The 16365-nt window shown below is 57.1% G+C and overlaps 7 protein-coding genes across 8 annotated transcripts; 3 read left to right on the top strand and 4 right to left on the bottom strand.

Annotated features, from left to right (window-relative positions):
• Positions 1–87: 87 nt before the first annotated feature.
• JDV02_009312 (uncharacterized protein) lies at positions 88–3487 on the top strand. The gene is made up of 6 exons (XM_047990965.1): positions 88–935; positions 1032–1230; positions 1278–1491; positions 1539–2549; positions 2601–2993; positions 3051–3487. Exons 1-6 carry the CDS (start codon positions 292–294, stop codon positions 3257–3259), a joined length of 2670 nt encoding a protein of 889 aa, XP_047846975.1. The 5' UTR covers positions 88–291; the 3' UTR covers positions 3260–3487.
• Positions 3488–3684: 197 nt separating this feature from the next.
• Positions 3685–5856, top strand: IMD1 (IMP dehydrogenase). The gene is made up of 2 exons (XM_047990964.1): positions 3685–4313; positions 4521–5856. The coding sequence occupies exons 1-2, from the start codon at positions 3833–3835 to the stop codon at positions 5657–5659; spliced, it is 1620 nt and encodes a 539-aa protein (XP_047846974.1). The 5' UTR covers positions 3685–3832; the 3' UTR covers positions 5660–5856.
• JDV02_009310 (uncharacterized protein) lies at positions 5570–6918 on the bottom strand. Its single transcript, XM_047990963.1, has 3 exons — positions 6572–6918; positions 6359–6473; positions 5570–6273 (listed from the first exon to the last, which is right to left on the bottom strand). Exons 1-3 carry the CDS (start codon positions 6678–6680, stop codon positions 5967–5969), a joined length of 531 nt encoding a protein of 176 aa, XP_047846973.1. The 5' UTR covers positions 6681–6918; the 3' UTR covers positions 5570–5966.
• Positions 6919–7808: 890 nt separating this feature from the next.
• JDV02_009309 (N-terminal L-serine N(alpha)-acetyltransferase NatD) lies at positions 7809–9613 on the bottom strand. Of its 2 annotated transcripts, none has more exons than XM_047990962.1 (3): positions 9356–9613; positions 8930–9259; positions 7809–8840 (listed from the first exon to the last, which is right to left on the bottom strand). In XM_047990962.1, exons 2-3 carry the CDS (start codon positions 9205–9207, stop codon positions 8531–8533), a joined length of 588 nt encoding a protein of 195 aa, XP_047846972.1. In that variant the 5' UTR covers positions 9208–9259; positions 9356–9613; the 3' UTR covers positions 7809–8530. The 2 variants fall into 2 exon arrangements, with proteins under 2 accessions (XP_047846972.1, XP_047846971.1); XM_047990961.1 differs by having other exon boundaries at positions 8315–8840; positions 9358–9613.
• Positions 9614–9683: 70 nt separating this feature from the next.
• JDV02_009308 (uncharacterized protein) lies at positions 9684–10614 on the top strand. Its single transcript, XM_047990960.1, has 3 exons — positions 9684–9910; positions 10175–10315; positions 10488–10614. Exons 1-3 carry the CDS (start codon positions 9854–9856, stop codon positions 10560–10562), a joined length of 273 nt encoding a protein of 90 aa, XP_047846970.1. The 5' UTR covers positions 9684–9853; the 3' UTR covers positions 10563–10614.
• Positions 10615–10702: 88 nt separating this feature from the next.
• On the bottom strand, positions 10703–11505 carry JDV02_009307 (uncharacterized protein). Its single transcript, XM_047990959.1, has 2 exons — positions 11198–11505; positions 10703–11057 (listed from the first exon to the last, which is right to left on the bottom strand). Exons 1-2 carry the CDS (start codon positions 11450–11452, stop codon positions 10968–10970), a joined length of 345 nt encoding a protein of 114 aa, XP_047846969.1. The 5' UTR covers positions 11453–11505; the 3' UTR covers positions 10703–10967.
• Positions 11506–12075: 570 nt separating this feature from the next.
• Positions 12076–14304, bottom strand: JDV02_009306 (uncharacterized protein; the record flags this gene model as incomplete). Its single annotated transcript, XM_047990958.1, has 4 exons — positions 12076–13371; positions 13466–13840; positions 13890–14105; positions 14197–14304. The coding sequence occupies 4 exons, from the start codon at positions 14302–14304 to the stop codon at positions 12076–12078; spliced, it is 1995 nt and encodes a 664-aa protein (XP_047846968.1).
• Positions 14305–16365: the final 2061 nt, after the last annotated feature.

Raw genomic sequence — 16365 nt, 5'->3', positions numbered from 1 at the left:
TCAACCATCTGGTTATGTAATTCATCGCCCCATGGAGATGCCGCCCCTTCCCGCTGGGTAGCGCAGTCATGCTTGTCAACCTGAGATCCTGTCGAGGCCTAACCCTCTGATTCCCGCTTGGACAGCCGCATATATACGCGAGCACCCTGTCTGCAGACCGCGCAGCTTGGAGCTTTATAGCTATCTGCGCGTTCTCTCATATATTGTACACTTTTGTTGGCTCTTTTGTGTTGAGCTCGTAACGTCTGCACCCTTCGTCCAGCTTGAATAGGCCCCTGTTTCCCCTTGACCATGGAGAATTATGACTTTTCCAAAGAATTCAAAAAGATATATATATCAAAACAGAGATCTGCACCGGATCCCGTCGCAGCAGAAATGAGAGTCCGACTTCAAAGTCTTCCTGCCTTGGGCCAAGTAACACAGGCGGAGGGCGGTCAGATCACGTTCACGGCTGTCCTCGAAGTGCCATACGACCGGGCTCGAGAACCTTGGCAGGTCTCTCTATGGCTGGCTTTAGATGGAGCCGAATGGCGAGAACAGGCCTTGGACCGAGTCGAGATCGGCCAAGAGCCGTTTTCTCTGCAGCCGGCTGAAAAGTCTGTTTCGCGCACGTATTTCAATGGCATCTTATCGCTTTCCAAGTCCATCCAATTCACTCTCAAATTCCGCAGCGGACAAAACCAAGAGTGGAGATGGATTCGCGATGAGCATGGGCTCAGCGACGGCCTAATTGTGGCTCGCGCGTCGGCTGCACCGACAGTCTTGCTCTGCGATGTCATACCAGACCTGAACAAGGAGTGGCAAGTGATAGAACACATGAGCCAAACACCGCAGACCCGGCTCTGGTCTCTTGAGACTGAAGTAGCAAGTGCTATCGGGGATGCATCGACATTCAGGGACATTGACATCGGGAGACCCTGGGGGACCTACTTGAGGTGAGGGAGTCCCGGCTACCACCCCCGCCGCCGTCAACTCAAGATGTTCCTCCGAAATAACCAGCGTGAAGCTGACGAATGATGCACTCGAGGCAGGTGGTTCGCTCTCGTGCGCCTCTGGGCTCCGTGGCTGGCCCCGCGGCAAGGCAAAGGGAACTTACACCTTGACCAAGACGCAGTCATCTGCTCCTTCATGAGTCCACGGGGAAACACGGTGACGCTTCTTGCCTTCAGTGGCGTGGGCAATGTGTTGAGTACCATGCGCCATACTGACAATGGCGGTGTTTCTGCTCATGTGGGATCTCCAGCTCGCGTGTACATGTACGATGCTTACTTCGCCAGGTGAGAAACGATGGAACGTCGAGCGAGCGTGCCGTAATTCTCGTCGCAGAGGGTCCTGATTTTGACCGCACCGTTGCTTCTGTCATGTATCATGCAAGAACTATCGTCTCGAACATCAAGCACGCAGATCTCACCTGGGATGCCGAGCTGAAGACTCTGGCCGGCCAGGTCAAACCAGAGTGGAAGCAGAATTGGTACGATGGCTTGGGCTTCTGTACGTGCTAACACTGTTGTGTGCTGCCCAACTGCTGACTAGAGCAGGCACATGGAATGGACTGGGCCAACGACTCACAGAACAAGCAGTTCTGGATGCCGTCGGAACGCTTGCAGAGCATAAGGTGAACGTGACGAGTCTCATAATTGACGATAACTGGCAGTCAATCGACTATGAAGGCGACGGGCAGTTCCAATATGCTTGGCTGGAGTTTGAAGCCGAGCCCAAGGCTTTCCCAAACGGTCTCAAATCCATGGTGTCCCGGTTACGAAAGCAGTACCCAGACATTCAACACATCGCAGTATGGCACGCTCTTCTGGGGTACTGGGGCGGCATTGCTCGCGGAGGCAAGATCGATCAAAACTACAAGACGATCGAGGTGATCCGCGAGGACTCGAAGCGTCGGAACCTCCCCCTTGGTGGGAAGATGACAGTGGTTGCCAAAGAAGACGTGGCACGCTTCTATGACGATTTTTACCGTTTTCTGACCGATGCAGGCGTCGATGGAGTGAAGACGGATGCACAGTTCATGATCGATATGTGGACAAGCGCGTCTGTCCGACGAGACCTCATCAAGACGTATATCGATGTCTGGACACGAGCGTCGCTACGATACTTTAGCGTCAAGGCTATCTCGTGCATGTCGCAGTTTCCGCAGGCGATGTTTCATTCTCAGCTGCCGCAGGATCGGCCACCATTGCTGGTGCGCAACTCCGACGACTTCTTCCCCGAGATACCGGCGTCGCATCCCTGGCACGTGTGGGCGAATGCGCACAATAGCATCTTCATGCAGTATTTGAATGTGCTCCCGGACTGGGACATGTTCCAGACAGTGCACGACTATTCCGGGTTCCATGCCGCTGCCAGATGCGTGAGCGGCGGGCCTATCTACATCACCGATGTCCCGGGCAAGCACAACATGCAGCTCATCGGTCAGATGACGGGCATCACTGCCAGGGGCAAGACCGTGATATTTCGGCCGAGCGTGTTGGGAAGGTCCATCTACCCGTATATTGGCTATGACGATGACCTCCTCTTAAAGGTTGGAAGCTATCACGGTGAGTCAAGCTGCGGAATCGAAAGTGATGATCGGCAACTGAGTTGCATAGGGGCATCACAAACCGGCACGGGTATACTGGGGCTTTTCAACATTTCTGCCAGGCCATTGTTGGAGCTGATTCCTGTTGCTGATTTTCCTGGGGTCATGGTGTCGACCGAGTATGTCGTCAGGGCTCATAACACTGGCAAGGTGTCCAAGCCTGCGAGGCCCGGAGCCCCTAGCTCGCTGACAGCGATGTCACTGGATGTGCGAGGTTATGAGATCCTATGTGCCTTCCCGCTCACGTCGTACTCGGGAGTCAAGCACAAGGTTGGACACACGTGCACTCTCGGCCTAGTCGGCAAAATGACTGGCTGCGCGGCCATTATGGGTAGCAGCGTCCGCCAGCAAGAGAGCGGAAGGGTGTCTGTGACGACGCGGCTAAAGGCCCTTGGTGTTCTAGGTTGGTGACACGTTCCACTGCGGCGAGATGCGTCTGGGCGAACTGACATGCGCACAGGTGTCTACGTTTCGACGCTGTTGGACATGACCATCGACGGCGACTTCATGGCAACTGTGGAGGAGAAGCCGGTGCCACGACGTTGCGTGAGCGTATCGCGTCAATCAGAGTGTGTATTGGAGGTGGACGTCGAGGCTGCGTGGAACGAGATGGGCCTAGACGGCGGGCGGGGTGACGAGGTCGAGGTGACGGTTACGTTTGATACATGACGGGAAGCTGGGGGGGCATCCATAAGGACTGCAGCGCAGTGCAGTGTACCTGCCGATATTGTAGGAGTGCCAGACTGCTACTGGCACAAGCTCGCGTAGGAGACGATGCTGCTGCTGCTGAAGACCGGGTTGGTGGCTGGGCGGTTGGGCGGTTGGACCAGATGCTCATTACCAAGCATGGCGCAGATCCTTTAAACTGCTCAGATGATGGGTGTGCGGAGATGGATGAATTTATTATGAGTTCCATTGATTCCTCGACCCCGCCCCTCCTCATCAAGGTGAGCGCTCACCCGCCAACCGCCGCCGCGCCGAAACTGGTCGCCGTGCTGGGCTCAGGCCCCCGCTTCTTCCGCCGCCCCAGCGCCAGGGTCCTCCGCCAGCAGCGAGTAAAAAAAAAATTTCTGGGTGGCCGCCTCCCGCCTCTTCTTCCTTTTCTTCTTGCCTTCTTTCTTCGTACGGGAAGAAGCGCCGTATCATCACGTACCGGTCGATCTCGTTCAAGCCTCCTCATCGACGCCAAAGTCTTCAACCTCAAAGCCCCTCTCTCTCCTCCTTCCCCCCTCTTGTCTCGCAATGGCTGCCGCCACCATCAACAAGGGCCTCGAGGTCCTGGACTACTCCAAGGCCCTCGAGGTCCTGGCCGAGTACAAGAGGCTCGATGGGCTCGACATCCACGAGCTCATGGACACGACCAAGCACGGTGGTCTGACCTACAATGACTTCCTGCTGCTGCCGGGCTACATTGGCTTCCCTGCCTCCGAGGTGGCGCTCGACTCCCCCGTCACCAAGCGCATCACCCTCAAGACGCCCTTCGTCTCGTCCCCCATGGACACCGTCACCGAGCACGAAATGGCCATCCACATGGCTCTCCAGGGCGGCCTCGGCGTCATCCACCACAACTGCTCCCCCGATGCCCAGGCCGACATGGTCCGCAAGGTCAAGCGCTACGAGAACGGCTTCATCCTCGACCCCGTCGTCATCGACCGCAACCTGACCGTCGGCGAGGCCAAGGCCCTCAAGGAGAAATGGGGCTTTGGCGGTTTCCCCGTCACCGGTCAGTTCAGTCCCGCTCCTCCAGTGGCCCCTCTTCAACCACAAATCCTCGCGGCACTGCATGATTATCACCCATCAATTTATAACTTTCGTTCCGCCGTATTGAATTTCATTTCATGTGGACTGCTTATACTATGACAACTGCATCAATGTCTCCGTCTTGCTCAGACTCTATTACTCTGGAGACTCGATGCTAACTGGACACCAGAGAGCGGCAAGCTTGGCTCCAAGCTGCTCGGCATTGTCACGAACCGTGACCTCCAGTTCGAAGATGACGTCGCACAGCCCGTGTCCAGCGTCATGGTCACGGACCTCACCACGGCCCCAGACGGTGTCACCCTCACCGAGGCCAACAAGATCCTGGCCAAGTCTAAGAAGGGAAAGCTGCCCATTGTGGACAAGGACTTCAACCTAGTCTCCATGATCTCCCGCTCCGATTTGACCAAGAACCAACACTTCCCCCTGGCCTCCAAGTTGCCCGACAGCAAGCAGCTGCTCTGCGCTGCTGCCATCGGCACCCGCCCCGAGGACAAGCTCCGCCTCAAGAAGCTCGTTGACGCCGGCCTCGACATTGTCATCCTCGACAGCTCCCAGGGTAACAGCATGTACCAGATCGAGATGGTCAAGTGGTGCAAGAAGGAGTTCCCCAACCTTGACGTCATTGGTGGCAACGTCGTCACCCGCGAGCAGGCCGCCTCCCTCATCGCCGCCGGCGTTGATGGCCTCCGCATCGGCATGGGCAGCGGCTCTGCCTGCATCACGCAGGAGGTCATGGCTGTCGGCCGCCCCCAGGCTGCCGCCGTGTACGCCGTCAGCCACTTCGCTGCCCGCTTCGGCGTCCCCTGCATCGCCGACGGTGGTGTCCAGAATGTCGGCCACATTGTCAAGGGCCTTGCCCTCGGTGCCTCGACCGTCATGATGGGCGGTCTCCTAGCTGGCACCACTGAGTCGCCCGGTACCTCGTTTGTTTCCCGAGAGGGCAAGCTGGTCAAGGCGTACCGTGGCATGGGCAGCATCGATGCCATGCAGGACAAGAAGGCTGGCAACGGCGGCAAGGACAGCCAGAAGAGCAACGCCGGCACCGCCCGGTACTTCTCCGAGGGCGACAGCGTCCTGGTTGCGCAGGGCGTCTCCGGTGCCGTTGCCCACCGCGGCTCCATTGGCAAGTTTGTGCCTTACCTGGCCGCCGGTCTCAAGCACTCCATGCAGGACTGCGGTATGACGAGTCTCACCGAGCTCCACGAGAAGACGAGCGACGGCACGGTTCGTTTCGAGCTCCGAACCTCGAGCGCTCAGCTCGAGGGCAACGTCAACATGGAGGCCTACGAGAAGAAGCTATACGCATGATTGATATGAGTGAATGTTTGATGGGAACAGCCGCCGGCTGGTTGACAAAGGGAGCGCGACACGCCTAAACGCGGGCTGCGTCTGCCAGGTGCAAATTCTTTTCACTGGAGTTTTGGGTCGGGAGGAGCGTCAGGTAGACATTATAAGGTTACTTCTGGATTCAATACAAGAAAGTACCCGGCCCCGGACAACCGAGGGTTTCATCATTTCGCACTAGACAAAGAGCACAAATCTCGCACCACCGTCGTCGTATGCAGGGGATATCATGTCAAATCGCACCGCCGCCGCGCCTCACCGCAGTAGCTGGCTACTGCTTGCTGGGGTAGCCCTCATGGGGATAGGGCTGCTGAACTGGCTGGATAGGCTGCTGACCGTGCTCCATGGGTTGGTGCTGCTGCTGGTGGTAGGCCGGCGCCGGCATGGTCATGCCCTCCTTCTGACCCTGATAGCCCTGCGTAATGGGCTGCCGCATCAGGGGCGCGCGGACCTGAGACTCCTTCTCCTGCTGGATGACAGCGCAGCAGAGGCAGCAGCAGCTGGTGAGGCAGTCGGTGCAGCCGTTGCCCTTGATGCCGTATGTCTGACGCATCTCGCCACGTCTCAGAAGGTTGTACCTGGACAGACGCGGTCAGCTCTCAAGGCTCTCCTTCTTGAAGACGTCGGTGGAAACATGGCAGAGGACCGTGGAGGGGCACGTACACGCAGGCGCAGCCCGTGAAGAGCTCAATGAGGCCGAAGAGGACACATTCCGTGTTGACCATGTCGGGCTTCTCCTGCGAGGGATCCTTCATGCGTTCGATACTGCGCCCGAAAGCTAACAAAGCGGACCCGCCGTGTCAGCCTTTTCACGCCGAACATGTGCCATCGCGGGTCGGAGGAGGGAGAGGACGCAAGAGCGCGAGAGAAACGTACGAATGCAGGGGAGACAGCAGCCGAGGAGGCAGAGGCTGCAAGGCGAGCAGTCGAAGAGAGAGTGGGACCACTCGCCGGCGGCGGCGGCCTGCTGGTGTTGGTGAGCCATCGTGGGCGGTCGTCGAGGATGTTGATGAGACTCGGCGTTTGGTGAGAAGAGGAAAAGATGTGCGACGCCTCTTTTCTATAGCGACGCTGTGGTGGGCAAAAGCGTGTAAGTGAGTGATGTGTGTGGTTGAAGAAGAGGGGGCGCGGGAGCGAGAGTGGTGAATAGACAAATAAGAAGAATAAGAAGCTGCTGGAGCACCAATGCGGCGCGGACAGTCAAGAAGATTTGGGGGTAGAAAAGGAACTTGTCCGAGCTCGGGAGGGTTCACGAGCGACGGCGGCGAGGTGAAGGATAAGTACTCGGACTAGGTACGAGAAGAACAGGAGCAGGCCAAGACATGTAGGGCTGCGCCTTCCTGCAGCTTTATTATTGTAATCGTCTTGGAGGCGCCGCTTGGGGGCATGGGGGGTGGGGGGTTCCATGGGGAGAGGGTCTGAGTTCCTCCGGCCCTCCCCACACTTTTTTCAAGCGTTCTTGCCTTGTCATTCATTGTCTTGTCTTGCCTTGGAGGCTCCCAGCTCGAGCTCTCGCTCGCTCTCACACCCACCTCGCGCATGGATGGAGCTCTCTGCCAAGTGCGGCTGCATAAATTCTGCGACTGGAATGGCCTGCTACCCTGCCGCCTTGCCATTGGGGGAAAACGGCGCTGCACCCCGGTCAGCCACCAGCCATCAGCTGTCGTCGACCCACCCTCCTCGGACGATGCACCCCTGTCGCTCACTGCTACCTACTGCTGCTGCCGCTCGCTTCTTTTTGTTTTCTTTTCCTTTTGTCCTTCCATGCAGACCAGGCGTGAGGGGACAGACATGCAGGAGAGAGCCAAAGGCTCAAGAGAGTCTCTTCATCGGCCTCGAGGCTGAGGTAAAAGGGTTTTCGAGCATGTGTCCCAATGCACTGGCACCGCACCTTGCGCGCACCTCGTTGCCCGAAACAGAGCCTTCGGCTGCTCCAGCGTCCGTGGGTCTCAGCCCTCTCGGGCGCTGACAAGTGCCGGCCTTGGTTGTCAGGCCTGGCTTGTTTGGGTGCTAGGGGTTCAGACTACTAACAGACAGCCCGACGACGGCAGGCGCAGGGTCGGCGGCCAAGCCACTCTGCAAGTCAGGTTTAGCAGTTATTCGTTAGCACTAGCGGTCGTGGAGGCAGGCAAGGATCCCTTCCCATCCATCCAAACCCCCCTTGGTGCTGAACGGGACTGACCAGCAATAATACGACTAGCTCGAAACCCAAAGATAGGAGGACCCTCGTCGTGATTCCATACAGTGGACCAGGGTCCCAGCTGACGACGGTGGGTGTCCGTTCTATTACAACACAGTCCCCATCACGCTTGGCTCTTTTTTTTTTTCCTTCGACAGTCGTGGACCGAGGCGAGGCGAGGCGAGGCGAGGCGACTCGGACACGGGGGAGGCTCGTGCAACCTAGTCCTGCCGCGTATGCTCGTGGTGCTTCCGTGGGTTGTGCGCCGTTGTGAGATCGCTCTGAGGTCTGACAGCCCCGGACTGGCATCATGTGCTGTGGCTTGCCTGTCCCATGCAGCAGTGATCTCTACCTGCCCTGTCCTCTCCACATCACCAATCGAAACTCTGACCACAACGGCAGGGGACGGGCTTCAAACATTGGGCACAGATATTGTAATTGCCAGGACCTGCTATGTCGGCGCGTCGGACGTTGGGGTGGTCCCATGTCGAAATGCAGCACCGCGAAGGATCAATGACGAGACGACCAAGAGTCCGACAAAGCAGCAACAGCAGCAGCAGCAGTCCGCCACTCGCGTCCGGCCGCAGTCTAACCACACTACGGGTCCCAGCATGCATCCGTCGAATGATTCCCTAACGTGCGTCTCACACATCTCTTCAACGTCCCGCAACGCCATCCTTTTCGCCGACTGTGTTCCCGTCCCCAGCGACGGGCCCGCCGCCGCCGCCCCGCGCCCTCGCCCGCGCCGTCCTGCGGCTCAAGATGACATAGTCGGGAACCACCACCTTGCCGCCCCTCAGCCTCCTCTCCCGCGGCGACGACTCGTCCAGCCCGAACCCGAGGCCCTCGTAAAAGGCCCTCGCGCGCGCATTGCTTGCGAAGCACGTCAGCATCGCCTTTCCAATCGACGGAATGCCTTCCGCCGCCGCCATGAGGTAGCCCATGAGCTGCTTCCCTAGGCCCGTGCTGCAGTATTTTTTTGGTCAGCCGTGACCTCGTCTTTCCCTTTCAGGATTTGTCTTCTATAGGAAAGGCGCTGGGAGGCCTTGACTCACCCTTGCAGCTCGTCCTCGAGGTGGATCTCGTAGCAATACACCACCGGTTCGCCGTCCTCGTACGTCGGCATCATCGACGTGAAGCCGCGGACCTGCTCGTCACGGTCCTTGACGAGAATGTACCGCAGATCCGGCAGACGCATCTCCTTCTTCTTGGCCACCGGATGCCACCCGACCGAGGAGCTGCGGTAGTCGTCGCCGCTTGTCTTTTCTACCAGGTCAAAGCAGGCATCCAGCTCCCCGTCGGTCATGTCCCGCGGCTGCAAGATGCTGAGCATATACTCGCCGCCCGTCTTTGGATGCCGCCAAGTCGGCCAGCGGTCACTGTTGCTGTAGGGTTTCACGCGTTAGAAGCCTGTGCCCGAAAAAGTCCCCTTCCATTCCTGCCTCTGTCTGTGTGTGTGTGAATAGAGGAAGCTTCTTTGCACCTTGATAGGACGAATTCTTTGAGAAACTCGTCGTTGGCCTTGCCGTGGGCCGTTGCTATGGCATCTCGCGGCTTGCGGCGCGTCGGCACCCTCGCCGCCGGTCTGTCGCACGCCTCGGCCGACGTGTCCGCCATTGCTTCCCGCTGGACGAGCGCCGCGCAGGGCATGTGACTCGTGCCAATTCAGGAGGCATTGGTTCGCCCCGGTCTCGCGGGCGTGTAAGTCGGAGTTTTTGCGGACACGCGCGACAAGTGGTGACAAAGTCGGGCAGGAGCGGGAGAGACGCGACGAAACCCCGAAGTTCCACCGACCAAAAAAAAAGTCCACAACGCCCCATGCTCCAGATTTCGTGACCAAAGTCCGGACAAGACCGGGCTCCTGGCGCAGCTGCGACCTACGAACTACTGTTCGTAAATATTACTTGGTTACATAAATCATTGCACCAGACCCGATGCCGTCCCTTTTATTGTTATAGTCGCACACCGCGGGCGCGCACATGTTGCGCACCTTTTCCACGCGGCGGCGCCTCGGAGGCGCTCTAAGCCTTGATCACGTACGTTTATGTGTTTTTATGTGTGTCCGATGCTTGAGAGAGGTGAGAGTGAGCCTTCTCCAAGCTCTCACCCCTCGCCCCCTCTCACACCTCATAACGTAGATTTGTCGGCAACGAAAATTCACACAGGGAACACGCGTCGCATCACGTCACCGCCGGCCGGGCGCCCGCGGCGAGAAGGGGGTGCAAGAGATAGAGGGAGGGGACGAGCATTGATGAATAAAAAAAGTTAAAAGGACTGACGCTGACCACGCGGACACACAGTTCCTCCAGCGCACCCGCGTACTCGCCTTCTACCGCACCGTCCTGCGCGGCACGGGACACATCGCCGACGCCAGGACCCGCGCCGAGACGCGTCGCTACGTCCGCGACGAGTTCGAGCGGCACCGCAACGTCACCGACATTGTGCGCTACCCATCATTCCCCCTTGCCGCCACCGCCTCCTCATCCTCCTCATCCTCATCTTCATCTTCTACCTACCCCATCTTTCACTGGACAGTGCGTGCGTGCGAGCGTGCGTGCGTGCGTGCTTGCGTGTGGGTGAGGCGGAGCTGACGTATCTTCACCCTTTTAATAGGCTCACATACGCTACCTCCTATCGACGGGCAAGACCGAATGGGAGAGCATGGAGAGGTATATCGGGGGTATGTAGCCTAGCCTGTAAAGAAGAAACCAGATGCCGTAATTGTACATGTATGTGTGCGTGTGCGCCCTCGCGCGCCGTTGCGCTCGCGGCCTGCTGCCCGTCTCAGCGCAGTCTTGAAGCCAAGCTTGCCCCCCCCCCCCCCTTTTCCCCCTTGCCCAAGTTGTTTTACCGACGTGTCCCGTCTGATTGGAAGTCTTTCCCCGTCCATTGAGTTCGCGCACCCCATCCTTGTCTAATGCAATTGCTCTCCCGCCGCGTGGCCGCGCGCCCCATGTTGTACAGACGGACTCTGAGCCCCTTTCGCAAGCGGTCACGCACCAAGGACATGCCGTCGTTCCATCGTTCCGTCGCTCGAGTGGGTGATGTTCGACAATAAGAGAGGGACAGAAAGAGAGAGACGATTGGTCCCTCTCAGCTCTGGCGCTGCTTGTGCCTCGGGTTCGCCTTGCAGATAATGTACAGGTATCCGTTATGTCGCTTCCCGGCCTTTCGTCGAACGACCTGCAATTCCGGGCGCCGTCAGCAAGAGAGACCCCAAAACTCCCCACCGCGCCGGTTCTCAGCAGGCACCCACGACCTAGGTAGCCCGTCCGGGTGTGCTGCTACCAAAGCAGCCACCACCACCAACAACAACAACGTACCTTGCAGTGCTCGCAACGCTTCTTCACCGAGCTGTGCACCTTCATCCCCCTCGTCTGCTGCTGCTGCATCACCCCGCCGCCAATCGTCTTCGCGACGGATGGCGCGAGCCAGCCCCCCGCTGCCGTGTTGGCGCCGCCGCCGCCGAACAGGAACGGCGCCGTGGTCTTGCCCGCGAGCGCTCCGACGACAGTCGTCTGGCACGCTCCGCCGAGAAGCCGCGCGGGAAGCGCCAGCGTCCGTAATAAGGAAATCATCGCGTGTCCGGGGGCGGTCTGTTGTTGTGTTTCGAGGTCCTCGGCTGCCGCAGCATCGAAAGGTGAGGTTGAATCGCCAAAAGTCCATCGGGGTCCCGCCTAAATCTACGGTCACGTGAGACCTGACCACACACCACACCACTTTCCTGATGAACTCCACCACGAAGCAACCGTCATGATGGCATCGGCAGTCTTCAGTCATCAGGGCAACTATTTTAGGCTAGAATCAGGTTATACTACCCTACGAAGTACTTGTCTCCTGCGTCTCGCATCGGAATGTCAATCTTGCTCCAACCCCAAGTCTTCTGCAATGATCCAGCGCGCGTCCCAAGTCCCGACCAACCCATTTACTCCAGAACGCCCCAACAAGTCCTGATCAACTCCTGAACGACACGCCATGCTTCTCATAGCGTTCAAAGCAATTTACCACCACGTCGGAATTTCCTTGTTCACCAACAGTGCCAGCGCGAAATCGCAGTCCTCCAAGTCGCCCTCAACCAACCCATTCCCGAACACCTGAAAGCACTCTTTCGTCATAACTTCGTGTAGCAATTTCCTTCATCAGTCATTTCTTTTCACCTCTGAGGGTGATACGATGCACGGCGGCTCAAGTCATCATGTTCTCACCAGAAGCCTGTGTCGTCGGCCGCTGGGTAAGAAGCCCAGCCGCTGGCCTTACCGTCTTCACGTTCGCCCTTGTTGCGCATTCGCTGGATGTCCGCCAGGCTCCGGCACCGGGCGAAGGAGGTGCCGTGGTTGGGGAGTTGGCATTCATGGACATGATCCGGCAGTCGATCGTCGAATCGCGGGTAGTGATTGCCCTTTTCGTTCACTGTAACGCATTCATTTCGAAGTCTCCAAAGGACGCGAGAGTACACGTCAAGTCCATTCGCCTCGTGTCTGGCGAGAAGCCATGGCTTCTTTGACCCTGGTCCGTTAAGGAGACCCGACAGCGATGGGAGGTTCTGGAGCGAGTCCAATGGTAGTTTCCCGTCTCGAATGAGGCTGTTGATCTGGTCCGGCCGTCGAAACGACTCAGTAGTCTTCAATTTGATCACGCTTCGCGATGCCGCGGCGAAGGGCGCATCTTTGTTGTAGGTGCGCATCTGCCAGTCTGGGAAGAGATTGTCGAGAATTCCTCTCTTCTCAGGGCGCAGCTGGCCACGATCCATGTCGAGCTTGATTTGCAGGAGGCATCCAGCGCAAGAGCGGGCGTGTGCCGGGTTCTGTCGTGTTATGCTTGTAAAGAACTCTGGGACCATCTCGCATCCACATGAACAGCAGAAGCAAAACGACTTGCCCATGCGTTCAATGTAGTAGCGGGACCAGTCGTTTCGCACCCTTTCCAGACCAACCCGAACCGGTTTCAGAAGGTCGTAAAGGAGCTGCATCTGCGCATTCTCACCCTTGGATTTGCGTTTGTGCTGGTCCACGAGTCGATGGCAGGCGTCGAGAAAAGTCGCCATCGCAAGATCCTGATGCGGCAATTTGAACAGGAAGCTCAGCAGTGCTCCCTCCTTGGAGAAGAGAAGGCCCAGTTTCATGGCCTTTGCCTTCATGAAGGCCTTCAGAACGAGGCAGAAGGTGCCACGTTGAGCAATCTCGACGCACATAGGGGCCCAGCTGAGTCCATATGCTTCTGCCCGATGGGGATTGTTCGAGGTCATTCCTCCGTGGAACTCGGGGCAGAGGTCCAGCGCCGTGATGGTGGGCTGGCCGTCGGCACGCCTGTCCAGGTTGATTTCATGAATCAGATCGAGGAGACAGATAATATCGCCAAAGTGGACCAGAGGGCATTCGTATACACCGAGCATTTCGACCTTCGGGCAAGCTCTGAGAATAATGGCCAGCAGGCGGCGGTCCAGAAATGGAACCTTGTGGAAGTGCAAGACTTTCAACGTATTGCAGCGCTCCAGGATCTTGACCACTAGAGAGATGGTTAGACAACATGACCATTTTGGCACAAGGTGCAGGAATCAAAGGGTACTTGCACATGGTATGAAGTCGGTCAACGGCGAAGCTTGCCGAGGGCCTGAACAATTGCAGTTGAGGAGCCGACGTGAACTGGTTGGACAAATGAAGGCTCTTAACGTCCTTCAAGAGCAGGGTGTATTCCACAATGTCCTGTGAGAAACGTCCAAGCCGCGGGATATGGTTCGGCTTCTTAAGCAGGAGGGTGTGTAGGGACTGGATAGAAAGATATATGTGCTTTTCCGCCGTCATTGCCTTCTCGAACCAACCCGCAAGGGACTCATTCGTGCTTAGACCGTAGGGATCGCGTGTCACAAGGTCACGGAACTCGCCAATGGTGTATTCTGGCGTCGTGGCAATGAAGACACTGGCAGGCCCGTCTGTAGAGAATGCCCCGGCGAAGACATCCCATATTTTCTGTATCATCAGCATCATCCGGCGACAACAGTTCTGGAGTGAGACCTACTGCACTGTGAGTGAGGGCAGACCACGATTGAGTCGAGGTAGTGGCTGCGGAAAGTACTGCTCTGGCTCCCTGTGCGAACAAGGATTGGGACACGAGGCCGCCAATGTCAACTGTGTTGAGCACCTGTGCGAGTTTGTTTTCGTCCGGGTCCCATTCGTCGGACTGCTCGCCGTCGAAGCGTCCCGACAGAAGAGAATCTCGAAAGATCAGAAAACCCTGGTGGAGAGATGTTAGTACCGGCGACCTTTCCCTCGAATGTGCGTGATCAACTTGCCCTTGTCAAGGCTCGACCCTGGGAGGCGAGAACACCGTTGAACTCGCGGCCTCCTTTAAGGAATGAGACAAGGTCCGGTCGGGGAGCGCAGTACTGGTCCACCATTTTGTCGTACTCGGACGCCAACGCTTCAAATGACATTTTTGTTACGCCATGGTGGAATCCTCGGTCCTTCAAAGCAGCTCTGGACAACTCAATGTCGTATCTATGGATGACTGTCTCCATTGTTAGATCAAATTCCTGATTCTGCGGCAGCTGTCGACTCACCTGGAGTGCCCAAATCTGGCTGGCGGATGACAAGCTGCGAGCAATCGCGAGATGCCGGTTCTTTGCCCTTGCCGCCCGTCGCCTTGGTCTGGCGATCGTTTCGAGAATTTGCCGCGGTAAATGTAGCTCTGCCATCTGATGCACCGTTTGCACCAGTCACAGAATGCACAGGGGCTCCAGGAGGAGCGCTGGAGGAGCTGGAGCTGCTCGTCGATGCACCTGTAGCGTTCTGTGAAGAACGTCCGGCACTTGATGCGGAGTTTGTGGTAGAACTGCCGCTAGCTAAGGTGGCAGTGGCATTGGAAACACCGCCTGCTCCCTTCTTGCCTTTTCTATTCTTTCTTGCCATTACGTAGATGTGGCGGCCTGGGAGGCACTGTTGCAAAGGCCTGCAGGCAGGTCAGCGGTGTATGATGCATTTAGGGCCCGGGGCCGACAAAACGGGCCCTCGGCAGTATTGTTTATGTAGGTAGATAATGATGACAATAGGAAGAAAAGTGCAGTAACGAAAGGGGATGGACCATCCTGAAGGTGTTCGCCAGCCCTCGGCTCTTGCCGTGGGTGAGGCAGGAGCTCTGCCGTGAGTCACGCGTGCTGGGCCTGATTCTGCACAAAACGCCTTGATTGAGAACGGGATTATTTGCTCACCTTCAAGCTCTAGCCGTTCTGTGAATGCCTGGGGTTGGCGAGTCCTCGAGGTCGGCTGAACAGTGTCAGTCAGTGAGCCACTGAGGATGCCGTTGCTCCTGATGCAGTTATTTGTTCGCGTGAAACCTGGCTCGCGTAGTGCTGAACGTAAGGAGCGATTTGAGTACCACCCGTTGCCCTGTTAACAGGAGAGTTCTGGTACTTGTTGTTGAATAGACGATGACGTCTCTACCGGCCTCGAGTGCCAAAGGAGGATGGCTTTGGAGAGCGCGGCCACTGAAAGCGACGGCCAAGATGTGCCAGGAGGAGCGTAAGAAGGAAAAGAATTTCGCAGACGTGCCCCTCGCTTCTGGATATAAATAAAAAACAACAAATAAAAGAAATGCGGGAGGCCGCGAGCCTGACGCAAGACCAAGCAAAGTTTGGCGACTAGAGGAGGCTACTCACGCCACCTCAAAATTGCCTTTACCTGGACCTTTGCCAGGCTAGAGAGAGGCTTTCTTAGTGTTCTTCCGGTACAGTTGTTGGGCTCGTGTCTGGCAAGGTGAAGCCCCCTCACGAGCGCAATCGGGAGCGGCAATGTCGACAGCCGTGAGGGACTGGCGAGCCTCTTCGATGCTTAGCCAAGATCTCTGTATGATGGACAAAGGATAAGACGAATGGGGGTTGCGTGCAAGTTGAGAGGTGTGTGTGTGTTTGAGTGAAGCGAAGCATGTGTCTTTAGGCTCAGGCGAGAGCAGCCGGAGCATGTACGGCACAACTAGCTCAAATTCTCCAGAGAATTGGGGAGCTGTGAAAGAACAAAGTAGAGAGGGGTGTAGAAAGTAATAGCAGGGCTCGCTTCAACGGCAATAGCTTGGTGTTACGGGTCAGGACAGGATCTCTGCTCCGACCACGAGCAGGGTTGAGACTATGCCAGCGGCTTCTGTCCTCCCTTCTCATAATATGTTGGTCAAGCCGCGTTCATGTGTGATCATCGAACTACGCACACAGGGTGTAGGTAGTTGGTGGCTTCCTATGACGCTTCTCTGCGAAGCAGGCGGCTATCTAGTTAGTGTTGGGATGGGCTGGGTTGGTGCATCCCTACCGAACTGTGAACTTTTGCGCTGCTCTTTCATCTTAAGTATGCTACACATGACCTGCTTCGCCATTTACATTGCGCTTGGCGGTTATAACATACGGTTCCAGTACCCAATACGACGCTGACCCATGCTGCTGGTGTAAAGAGACTCAAATGGGTGCTGTATTCTTTAGCGCAGGTGAAGGAGAAAGTAAGGGCGTCATATG

Source organism: Purpureocillium takamizusanense, chromosome 9, assembly GCF_022605165.1.
Source record: "Purpureocillium takamizusanense chromosome 9, complete sequence".
NCBI classification, from domain to species: domain Eukaryota; kingdom Fungi; phylum Ascomycota; class Sordariomycetes; order Hypocreales; family Ophiocordycipitaceae; genus Purpureocillium; species Purpureocillium takamizusanense.
Note: the sequence above shows the minus strand (reverse complement) of the source record. Positions and strands in the feature narration are given on the sequence as shown.

What these genes read in the sequence shown, in the direction of transcription:
- IMD1 (XM_047990964.1), top strand. Translation starts at nt 3,833, where the DNA reads ATGGCTGCCGCCACCATCAACAAGGGCCTCGAGGTCCTGGACTACTCC. An exon ending in TGGCGGTTTCCCCGTCACCG is followed by an intron (nt 4,314 to 4,520) that starts GTCAGTTCAGTC and finishes ACTGGACACCAG; the next exon opens with AGAGCGGCAAGCTTGGCTCC.
- JDV02_009307 (XM_047990959.1), bottom strand. Translation starts at nt 11,452, where the DNA reads ATGATTTCCTTATTACGGACGCTGGCGCTTCCCGCGCGGCTTCTCGGC. An exon ending in AGCGTTGCGAGCACTGCAAG is followed by an intron (nt 11,058 to 11,197) that starts GTACGTTGTTGT and finishes CCGGAATTGCAG; the next exon opens with GTCGTTCGACGAAAGGCCGG.
- JDV02_009309 (XM_047990961.1), bottom strand. Translation starts at nt 9,524, where the DNA reads ATGCCCTGCGCGGCGCTCGTCCAGCGGGAAGCAATGGCGGACACGTCG. An exon ending in AAAGAATTCGTCCTATCAAG is followed by an intron (nt 9,260 to 9,357) that starts GTGCAAAGAAGC and finishes GAAACCCTACAG; the next exon opens with CAACAGTGACCGCTGGCCGA. An exon ending in CTCGAGGACGAGCTGCAAGG is followed by an intron (nt 8,841 to 8,929) that starts GTGAGTCAAGGC and finishes AAAATACTGCAG; the next exon opens with CACGGGCCTAGGGAAGCAGC.
- JDV02_009310 (XM_047990963.1), bottom strand. Translation starts at nt 6,680, where the DNA reads ATGGCTCACCAACACCAGCAGGCCGCCGCCGCCGGCGAGTGGTCCCAC. An exon ending in CTGCTGTCTCCCCTGCATTC is followed by an intron (nt 6,474 to 6,571) that starts GTACGTTTCTCT and finishes CCGCTTTGTTAG; the next exon opens with CTTTCGGGCGCAGTATCGAA. An exon ending in TTCACGGGCTGCGCCTGCGT is followed by an intron (nt 6,274 to 6,358) that starts GTACGTGCCCCT and finishes GCGTCTGTCCAG; the next exon opens with GTACAACCTTCTGAGACGTG.
- JDV02_009308 (XM_047990960.1), top strand. Translation starts at nt 9,854, where the DNA reads ATGTTGCGCACCTTTTCCACGCGGCGGCGCCTCGGAGGCGCTCTAAGC. An exon ending in GCGCTCTAAGCCTTGATCAC is followed by an intron (nt 9,911 to 10,174) that starts GTACGTTTATGT and finishes GCGGACACACAG; the next exon opens with TTCCTCCAGCGCACCCGCGT. An exon ending in ACCGCAACGTCACCGACATT is followed by an intron (nt 10,316 to 10,487) that starts GTGCGCTACCCA and finishes CCCTTTTAATAG; the next exon opens with GCTCACATACGCTACCTCCT.
- JDV02_009312 (XM_047990965.1), top strand. Translation starts at nt 292, where the DNA reads ATGGAGAATTATGACTTTTCCAAAGAATTCAAAAAGATATATATATCA. An exon ending in CCCTGGGGGACCTACTTGAG is followed by an intron (nt 936 to 1,031) that starts GTGAGGGAGTCC and finishes CACTCGAGGCAG; the next exon opens with GTGGTTCGCTCTCGTGCGCC. An exon ending in AAAGGTTGGAAGCTATCACG is followed by an intron (nt 2,550 to 2,600) that starts GTGAGTCAAGCT and finishes TGAGTTGCATAG; the next exon opens with GGGCATCACAAACCGGCACG.